Source organism: Anolis sagrei, chromosome X (genome assembly GCF_037176765.1).
Source record: "Anolis sagrei isolate rAnoSag1 chromosome X, rAnoSag1.mat, whole genome shotgun sequence".
Lineage (NCBI taxonomy): Eukaryota > Metazoa > Chordata > Lepidosauria > Squamata > Dactyloidae > Anolis > Anolis sagrei.
The window spans coordinates 20,823,355-20,833,615 of NC_090034.1; the positions used below are offsets into that span (position 1 = coordinate 20,823,355).

The following is a 10,261-nucleotide window of genomic DNA, read 5'->3' on the forward strand; positions in this document are numbered from 1 at the left end:
GTGGTGGCTCCTCGGCTGTGGAACGCCCTTCCTACGGACATTAGACTAGCACCATCTCTAATGGTATTCTGCAAAAAGGTGAAGACCTGGCTGTTTGAGCAGGCGTTCGAATAATTAGTGCAATGATTGGTTAATGAACACTGGAATGGAACAATGGATGACGAATCTGGAACATGTTTTTGATGAGGAGATGACAGTGAATGGGTATTGTAGTAACTGTTTATTAATTGTGTAATGTGTTAGGTTGTTAACTGTGTCTATACTGTAGCACTGAATTTTTGCTGTTTGTATTTGTTGTGAACCGCTGTGAGTCGCCTTCGGGCTGAGAACCGCGGTATAGAAGTCAGGCAAATAAATAAATACATAAATAAATGGCAGAGCAACCTGAAGGCCCTGCCCCACTCTGGCGTTGCCATGGCGACGGCTTCCCTCCCCCTATTGGCCCTCGCTCTGCGGCGTTGCCACGGCGATGGCTTTTCCCCGCCCACCCCGGCCCGGTATGCTTTGCGCGTAACCTTCCCTCCCTACCCCACCACCCTTTCAATATGGCGGCGCCCGGTCCCGAGCCGAGCCGCCCTCCTTTCCCGTTCCGTTTCCCGGCCGAGGAGGAGGAGGACCGCCCGGCCCGGAGGAAGGCCCAGGAGGAAGGCCCGAGGCGGAAGAAGCCGGCCTGCCGCGCCTGCACAGACTTCCGCAGCTGGATGCGCGAGCAGAAGAGGCAAGGCGCCGCGGTGAGGCCTAGTCCGCGGCCTGGAGCCTGCCTTCACCGTGCGGGCCCGGGAATGCACGGAGCAGGACGAGGCCAACTTGGGCCCTCGTGGTGTTTTGGACTCCAACTCCCACCATTCCCTACTGCCTCGGGCCCTTTTCTCTCCCCCCTCAGCTTAAGCGGCTGAGGAGGAAAAGGAAGGCGCCTAAGACTGTTAGGAATGGTGGGAGTTGGAGTCCAAAACACCACGAGGGCCCGAATTGGCCCCGTCCTGGGATAGAGGGAAAGCCTGCTTTACAATGACATGTAGATAGAGAGAGAGAAATAAATAGGGATAAATAGATAGATGAATAGAGAAAAAGAGAGCTAAGTAGAGAGAGACTAATAATAATAATATTTATTTATTATTTATTTATTTGCTTTATTTTTATACCGCATTTTTCAGCCTAATTCGGCGACTCAATGCGGTTTACAATACAATTTATATAACAATAACAATTAGTTAAAACACAACAGACAATACAAAGCAACACAACATAGTCATCAATGCCTCAGTAAAAATCAGATTCCGTTCTCATAATCCTTCTACCGTTCCTTTGTTCATTTATACTGTCTTCATGAGTTCAGTTGCATTGTTAGCCGAACGCTTGTTCATAGAGCCACGTCTTGACCTTCCTCCGGAACGCCAGCAACGAAGGGGCCTGCCTGATGTCTACGGGTAGGGCATTCCATAATAATAATAATAACTTTATTTGTACCCTGCTACCATCTCCCCAAGGGACTCGGTGCGGCTTACATGAGGCCGAGCCCACAATACATCAATACAATCAATACAAACAATAACAGACACAATACAAAGCAATTAAAATAAATCTCTTACACAAATAGCATAAACATTAAACAAGGTACAGTGCACATTTAAAATCTATGGCTGGGCCAAATGTAATTGAAGTTTAAAAAATAATGCTAGGCATGAACAAAACAAAGAAGGTGGGGCGTTGAAGGAGACATAGAAGCAGACCTAAATTGATATAAAGTGCTTTTGGAGGACATAATGCTAAGGGTCCATTATTCTGGGAAGGCACACTGGAACAACCACGTTTTCAACCCTCCTGAAGACTGCCAGAGATGGGGCATACCTGATATCCTTAGGGAGTGAATTCCAGAGTCGAGGGGCCACCACCGAGAAGGCCCTCTCTCTCATCCCCACCAATCGTGCTTGCGATGCAGGTGGGAGCGTGAGAAGGGCCTCTCCAGATGATCAAAGAGATTGTGTGGATTCGTATACAGGAATGCAGTCACGCAGGTAGGCAGGTCCCAAACCGTTCATAGATACATAATAAGATAAGTAGAAGTACTTACTTAGCCAATCCTTCATTGTCCGAATAGGATTGTCTTCCAAGATGAGTGTACTGTAGATGGGTACGTAGGTGACAATGGAGCCCTATTCTTGGTCTGCATCTTCTCCCACATTGAGGGCATTGGTTTCCAGGTGGAAGGCGGTCCCGGTCGAGGTTGGCTTGACGCTCCTTCCTCTTGGTACGTATCTCTCTTTCGCCCTCCATTTGAGCCTCTTCAAATTCTACAGCACTGCTGGTCACAGCTGACCTCCATCTAGAGCGCACAAGGGCCAGGGATATAAATGGATAAATAGAGGAGATAGACAAATAGTTAGATAAAAAGAGAAAGAGAGATAAAGAGAAAGATAAAATAAAAAGACATAGACATAAATAGATAGATAAATAGTTATATATATATAGAGAGAGAGAGATACAACTGCACTTTCCAGAATCCCAGGCCTGGCTACTGGGATCCAAAGACCTTCTTTATAAAAAGAGATAGATAAACAGAGGAGATAGATAGAGATTAATAGAAAGAGAGATAAAGAGATAGAAATAAAGATTAATCAAGATATATAAATAAAGAAATAGGAAGAGAGAGAAATAGAGAGATATAGAGATAAACAGCTAAATAGGGAGAGAGAGAGAGAACTGTAGTTCCCAGAATCCCAAGCCTGGTCACTGGGATCCAAGGGCCTTCTTTATCAGAAGAGATAGATAAATAGAGTGATAGATAGGATTTCACTTCCCAGAACCCCCAGCTTAGTCAGTGGAACCATATTATTATTATTATTATTATGTTTATTTGTACCCCACTTTTTCTCTCCACAAGGCGACTTAAAGGAAATATCGATAAATAGGTAGCTATAGATTGCACCTCCCAGAATCTCCAGCTTGGCCAAGGGGATCCAGGAGCCTGTTTTACAGTGACATATAGATAAATAGGTAGCTATAGATATGGACTGCACCTCCCACAATCCTGTATCTGGTCACTGGGGTCCAGGAGTCTCTCTCATATATATATATATATATCCTTAAACTATTCCCTTTTGTGCTTTGGGGTCTCTCCATGAAGACAGAAATGTCATTTATGCCTGTTAATTTTAAAGGGAAAAACATGCGTAGATTCACTAAAATCAGTAAAGGGTGAACTGCCCATCTTTGAAACAGGAAATCCCAAATGCCTTTCTCTCAGGCAATAAAATTCCAGCAATAATGTATTTGTCATTTAGTAATTAGTCAAAAGCTTCTGCCGGAGGGAGCAGCCTAATTCTACCTAATTCTAGAGAAGGGAATTAGGAGCTTGCCTCACATTTGACTTCCCAAATCCATTCTTTGTTATTGTTATGTGTTAAAATATTTACATCTCAGCATTTCTCTTTGGAGGTGGGCCTTGCAGTTATGCGCGCAAACACTTTTACATATAAAACTCAATGTTTTTTAAAAGACATGGTTGAAATGGGTTTAAAACTGCCACCAACTTGGAAAAAAACCATGATCATCTTCCAAACAGGAAGCCGGAACCGATTTGCAAGAGATTCCCTCGGATTGTCCTCTAGATCGGGAGGAGCTGGGGAGGAATTCCTGGTCCTTCCTCCATACGATGGCGGCTTACTACCCCGACCGGCCAAACAAAACCGAACAGCAGGAAATGATCCAGTTCATCACCTTATTCTCCAAGGTTTTCCCTTGTGATGAATGCGGAGCAGATTTTAGGAAAAGGTGAGGGTTACTTATCTGTGTGTGTGTGAAGGTCATTATAAACAAGATAGGTTCTGTAGGTTTGTTCATAAGTTGAATTTGTAAGTAGGATCAGGTACATTTTTTAAGTGTAACTCCAACTATATAGAGATAGAGAGCTTTGGATGGCATAGGGATTAGCACCTCTGTTGTGTTTCCTTTGCTATCCCTGCCACTGTTCAAAATATTCCACCTCACTGGGAAGAGAGCGGAAGAGAGCCTCCCTCACAGGGCCCCAGTGGGGGATCTGGTGAGTCACAACCCAGGAATGCTAGTGTTCCCGATAAGGCTAGAAGGGGAGGGGAAGTGGGCCAGTTGCAAAGCCCTCATGGATTGTGGCTGCTCTAGAAACATTATAACCCCTGAATTGGCAGATGAACTGAAATGTGAGAAAGCCGTCTTGCCAGCCCCTATAGCATTTTCACAGCTGGATGGATCAGTGGCGGCTGGAGTCCCAGCGCGATTCGAGGTGGGGGAAGTGCAGTGCAAGATAGGGAATTGGGAAGGTGGCATAACATTTGTGGTATCCCCTATGGCAACTTATAATGTGATATTGGGGATGCCGTGGTTGAGGGAGGCAAACCCACAGATTAATTGGAGGAAGGGCAGCCTGAGCTTCCAAGACGAAGAAAAGGGGGAGTGTTGTAAGCGGGGAGGGATGCACGACAGACGGGGTGCGGGAGATCCCTCCCGAATATAGAGACTTTGAGGATGTGTTTGACGAGAAGGAAGCAGATCAGCTTCCTCCCCCAAGAAGGGTCGAAGTGAAAATTGAACTCAATAAAGATGCTAAGCTGCCTAGGAGTAGGCTATACCCCATGTCGGCGAAAGAGATGGAGGAATTGAGGAAGTACATCGATAAGAACTTAGCCCGAGGGTTCATAGTACCATCTGAATCCCCATTGGGGACCCCAGTGCTATTTAGGCACAAAAAGGACGGCTCGTTGAGGTTGTGTGTGGACTATAGGGGGCTGAACGCAGTGAGCACGACCAACAATTACCCATTGCCTCTAACCAAGGACTTACTGTCGAGACTGTCAGAGGCACGGGTGTTTACAAAAATCGACTTGATTGAGGCCTATCATAAGTTGCGGATACGGCCTGAGGACAGATAGAAAACGGCCTTCTCATGTGCATTGGGGCATTTTGAATATTCCGTGTGTCCCTTCGGACTAAAAGGCTCGGGAGGGGCATTTATGCAAATGATTAATGAGGTGCTGCACCCGTTACTGTACCGGGGAGTGTACTGTTTTGTGGATGATGTGATAATATTCAGCCATGATAGGCAATCCTACATTCAATTGGTGAGGGAGGTGCTCCAGAAATTGAGGGAAGCAAAGCTGTTTGCAAAGCTGCCAAAGTGCGAATTTAATAAGGAACAAATAGATTTCCTCGGATACAGAATCTCCCAGGGAGGGGTGGCGATGGATCCTTCAAAGGTAGAGGATGTCAGGGGATGGGGACCTCCCAAAACACGCAAGCAGTTACAGTCCTTCTTAGGGTTTGCGAACTTTTATCGAGTGTTCATAAAGTACTTTGCCCAGGTGGCACTGCCCCTCACTGAATTGCTGAAGACAAAGGGGAGGGGGGAGACGGTAAAGGTGCGGTCCCCGGGGGCAAAATTGAATTGGTCAGCAGAATGCCAGAGGGCTTTCGAGGAGCTGAAACGCAGGTTCACAGAAGAACCTGTCCTAATCCACCTCGACCTGACTAAGCAGTTTGTAATCCATTGTGACGCATCAGATTGGGCCTATGGGGCAGCGTTGATGCAAAGGGATCCGGAGGGGAGGTTGAAGCCATGTGGGTTCATATCAAAAAAGTTCAGCGAAGCTGAGCGAAACTGGCCGGTGTGGGAGAAGGAAGCCCTGTCAATCCTAAGAGCTCTGGAGACATGGAGGCATTTGTTAGAGGGAAGCGGCATACCCTTTGAGGTATGGACCGACCATAAAAACCTACAATGTATCACTTCGCCCAGGAAATTGTCAGCAAAACAAATAAGATGGGGGCAGTTCTTCAGTAGATTCGATTTCCAGCTGAAGTTCCACAAGGGGAGACAAAATGTGGTGGCAGACACGTTGTCACATATGCCGGAGGATGAAGGGAGGGGGCAAGACCAAAAGGGGAGTATTTTCTCAGAACGGCAGTGGGGCATGGCGGTGCAGACCAGGGCACAAGCGGAAGGCAGTCAAAGACTTGTGGGGGTAGAGAGCAAGGACGGGGGATGGGAGGAGGAGATAAGACAGGCATGCAAGGAGGATGAGTGGCTGGAGAGGAACAAGGAAAAGGTGGAATGGAAGGGTGGATTGGGGTTTGTAAACAAGAAAGTATACATCCCAGTCAGCCTGCGGGGAAAAATGATGATCAGATGCCATGACAATAAGGGGGCAGGACACTCGGGGGTTATGAAAACCCTGAAATTACTGGCACGCCAATGTTGGTGGCCCGGGATGAGGGGTGACACAAAATCATATGTATCCCGATGTAACACATATGCAAGGAACAAAGTACCCACACAAAAGCCGACAGGGTTGTTGCAGAGGGTAGCAGAGCCGTCAAAGCCATGGAGTGTGATCGCTATGGATTTTATAGGCGAACTCCTGAATAGCCGGGGTCAGCGCTACATATGGACAGTGATGGACTTATTCTCAAAACAGGCACATTTCGTGGCGCTGCCTAAATTGCCATCTGTGGAAAAGTTGGCTCAGCTGTTTTTCAACCACATATATCGGTTGCATGGGTGTCCCGATCAGGTGATTAGCGATCGAGGGGTGCAGTTTATGGCACGTTTCTGGGAAAAGTTCATGCAACTGATGGGGGTGGAAAGGACCCTGAGTTCAGCGTTCCATCCCATGACCAATGGGGGGGTTGAGCGCACTCAGCAGACGTTGGGATTATTCCTAAGGACATACACAAATCATTGCCAGAACGACTGGGCAGATCTTATCCCATATGCAGAAGTCGCATATAATGGAGCCTGTCACGCATCCACAGGGAAATCCCCCTTTGAAATAGTCTACGGTATGGAGGTAGCCCCTTTGCCGAAACTGCCGAGTTGGGAGGAGGAGGAGCCGTGGGGAAAGGAGGGGTGGCCAGACAAGGTGAGGGTGAGTTGGGAGGAGGTAGTGAAATCACTCAGAGAAGCCCAACGGAGGTATAAGTTATTTGCAGACAGAAAAAGGAGGGAAGGAGACAGATTGGAGGAAGGGGATTTAGTATGGTTGAGCACCAAAAATCTCAAGCTGAATACCCCGTCCAGGAAGTTATCTCCCAAATACATCGGGCCGTTTAGAATCTCCAGTAAAATCAATGATGTCACATATACATTGCAACTACCGAAGGTTTTGGGGAAGATACACCCAATGTTTCACTGTAGCTTGTTGAAAAAGTATCAAGGTTCGCTGGATGAAGAAGGAATATAGTAGTGACATGTATTTCCCTTCCAGGAAGAAGAGGAGGAGGAGGAGGAGGACGTCATGTCAGGAACCGGTTTCCAGGCCTTGAGTCTTGGCGCAAAAAACCAGGATCCTGACATGTGATGCTGATAAGAATGTGCAGCTGGTGGCCTTGGGGGGAAGCAGTTGGCATTTGGCAGGGAATATTGCGCGGGACTCTCGGTTGGCGGGAAAGGGGAATTCAGGTGTGAGGGAGGGTATATAAGGGTTGAACCGCGCCTGCCGGCCAATCCTGGCTTTCTTCGTGTATGAATGTCCAGCAGTAAAAGTTCCTGATTGATTACAGATTGGCGTCCTGTGTCGTTATTGGGAGCGGCTGCTGTGAGCTTACACCAAACCATGAGTGGATGGTTGTGATTGCCGCTTCTTTTAATTATAATTTATCAAAATTCACAAGACAGAAAAAAATTAATAGAGGAGACAGAGTTGTCCGATGTGAATGCATGATTTTCTGTGTCTCATTCTGAATAGGGGCTCAAACTGGATAGACTTAATCCAATTTGAGCCTGCCTTCTATGGCCCCATCTACTTCCATTATAATGAAGATGGAACTGCATCATAAGCTCATATAATCCAGTTCAGTGCATGTAAATTGCATTATTTGAGTCTATGCCAGGCATGGGCAAACTTACGCAGTTCAATCTGCATTATAACAGTAATCTGGATGGGACCTCTGACCAGATCTTTTCAGTTTCAGGGGCTGGAGATAAAGAGTCAGTTGATGATACTGGAGCCACAGTGTTTTCTTTTTTGACAGGATACGACAGAATCAGCCAGATGCCTCCAGCCGGCGCAATCTGACGCAGTGGTTTTGCCGGATCCACAATGAGGTGAACCGGAAACTGGGGAAGCCCGAGTTTGACTGTTCCCTCGTTGATCAGCGCTGGCGGGACGGATGGAAAGACGGCTCCTGTGATTAGAAGAACTTGAGAGACTATTGGAACTGGATCAAAGGATCTATCTATATTTTTTTTAACAAAAAACACATGAAAATCAAGTTTGGAGGGACCCAGTGCAGGGAAGATAAAATAATAGCTGTTTACATTCATCTCCCTCGTTTCAGCTCCTAGTGAGAGATCTCATTGTTCCGCCTCCTGAGCCAGACCATGCAAAAAGGCACATAAATAGCCCCCTATTTTGAGCATTCTTTTTATCTGTAAGGAAGTGTGTGCTGTGTGTTTTCAAATGTTTTGAACATATCAGATGGGCCCATCTCTCGTGTGACAGTAAAGTGGGAGGCTGGAGAATATTTGGGTAGATCTTGGGCCATGCATTTGCAACGTTTGTGCGAAAAAATGTATGTCCAGGGCTACAAAACATTCAGAGCTGCGGGTCAGATTGCATCCATATAACAATGGGATTAATTTAAGCCACATATTGGATTCATGTAACTTGGAATTCAGGGATCCCAGTTTGCATCTAACTGCGGTCTTCCATTTTACCTGAATGTTGAAATCTGTGGTTTGGATAAACTATTATTACACAAACATAGTTGTTAATAGTAAGATAATCCTTTGATACTCAGTTTGTTACTTCTGTTTCTGCATTTGCTGCAGCTCCTGCATTGACTGATATTTCAAAATTATTACAGTGAGTTTGTTAAACTGGCAGATTGTGGGCATCTGGTTAATGGGTTTAAGTGAGTCATTGCTGAATTCTTGTTTTAAGACATTTCTAATAATTTGCATAGATCTGTTTTAGCTGCACCTTCCTGCCCTGTAAACCTAGGAATTGCGCAGCAAAGACATTACAGCAGAAGTGGGAAACGGCATACAGTGAAACCCCAATACAAAGACTTGGCGTGATTTTTTTTGCAAAAGCACTGACTTAGGTAGTATACATTTCTGTGCCTTCCATCCTTCCATGGAAGAATGAAGGACTCAAGGGCTAGGGACTTCTGGCCATCTGTGCAATTAATCTTTATACTATGTTGCTTTTGTTTTGTGATCCTTTCTGGGCTTAGTAACACTGCTTTTTGGAATGCCGGTCTTAGGAGTCCTAAAAGTAACTTTCCCAAGGTCCGATTAGGAGCAGATAATCCCAAGCCTAGAACAATACGCTTATGGATTATATGTTACTCCAACTGGGACTGGAGGTGGTGCAATTCAGTGGGACATCTGAATTTCTCTGTAATTCTGCTAGAATTAAGATAGCCGATGGGGAGAATGTGTGTAAAACTAGCCAACGGCAGCCTTGTTTAGCACGTTTTAAAAATGGGCCATAATCCAAGTTGTATTAATGACTTTCTTGCCAACGTTGGATGCATTTTTCATAACGGAAATCTTGAATTTTGAGAATAAAAAACCATAATCTGTAATTTTTCCATAACCATTTCATGATGAAGAATACGAATTGCTTGAGAGCACTCTGTGAAGGCGATGGTAAATAAAGTGTACCTCAACATGTGTGTATAGGTGTCCAAAGGGAAAAAAAGGAATATTTGACTGCTACTGCTTGCTTTTTAAAAAAATAACATTTCCCTCTAATGATAACAGGCCTTGGAAGAAGGCGTATTGTTTCCCCAAGAGAATGTTTGATTGTGTTGTGGAGAGATGGGCAAGGCTTCCAGTTAAAATTCAGAATGCATACATATATACATATGCATAAACTGGCAGAAGGGATAGGTGGGTAGATAAGGGGAGGGATAAAAAGGATAGGTGGATGGAGATAGAATGGAAAGATGGGTAGATAACACGGATGGATGGATAGATGGGAAGGTAAGAAAATGGATAGTATGTGTATAAATATATAGATGAGAAAGATTGTGGATAAATAGGATGGATGAGTAGCATGAATGGATAGATAGGGGATGGATAGCATATGGATAAATATACAGAGAGGGGTGGATGGATGGATAGATAGAGGATAAACAGGAAGGAAGGAAGTTGGGTGGATAGTATTGATAAATATACAGATAGGAAAGGTAGTTTGTGGATGGATAGGAATGGGTGGATAGATCGATAGAATAGATAGCATGGATGGATAGATAGGAAGGTAGGAAGGATGGTTATGTGGATAAA

The 10,261-nt window shown here is 45.3% G+C and overlaps 1 protein-coding gene across 2 annotated transcripts; it reads left to right on the forward strand.

Annotated features, from left to right (window-relative positions):
* The first annotated feature begins 494 nt into the window (after positions 1–494).
* On the forward strand, positions 495–9,642 carry GFER (growth factor, augmenter of liver regeneration). 2 transcript variants are annotated; one of them, XM_060786519.2, is made up of 3 exons: positions 495–731; positions 3,563–3,771; positions 7,233–7,526. In XM_060786519.2, exons 1-3 carry the CDS (start codon positions 546–548, stop codon positions 7,288–7,290), a joined length of 453 nt encoding a protein of 150 aa, XP_060642502.2. In that variant the 5' UTR covers positions 495–545; the 3' UTR covers positions 7,291–7,526. The 2 variants fall into 2 exon arrangements, with proteins under 2 accessions (XP_060642502.2, XP_060642501.2); XM_060786518.2 differs by lacking the exon at positions 7,233–7,526 and adding an exon at positions 7,999–9,642 and having other exon boundaries at positions 496–731.
* The last annotated feature ends 619 nt before the right edge of the window (positions 9,643–10,261 follow it).

Bases quoted from the DNA above. Each gene is read 5' to 3' on its own strand.
- GFER (XM_060786518.2), top strand. From the start codon at position 546: ATGGCGGCGCCCGGTCCCGAGCCGAGCCGCCCTCCTTTCCCGTTCCGT. The intron at 732-3,562 runs GTGAGGCCTAGT...TCTTCCAAACAG, and splicing joins AGAAGAGGCAAGGCGCCGCG to GAAGCCGGAACCGATTTGCA. The intron at 3,772-7,998 runs GTGAGGGTTACT...CTTTTTTGACAG, and splicing joins GGAGCAGATTTTAGGAAAAG to GATACGACAGAATCAGCCAG.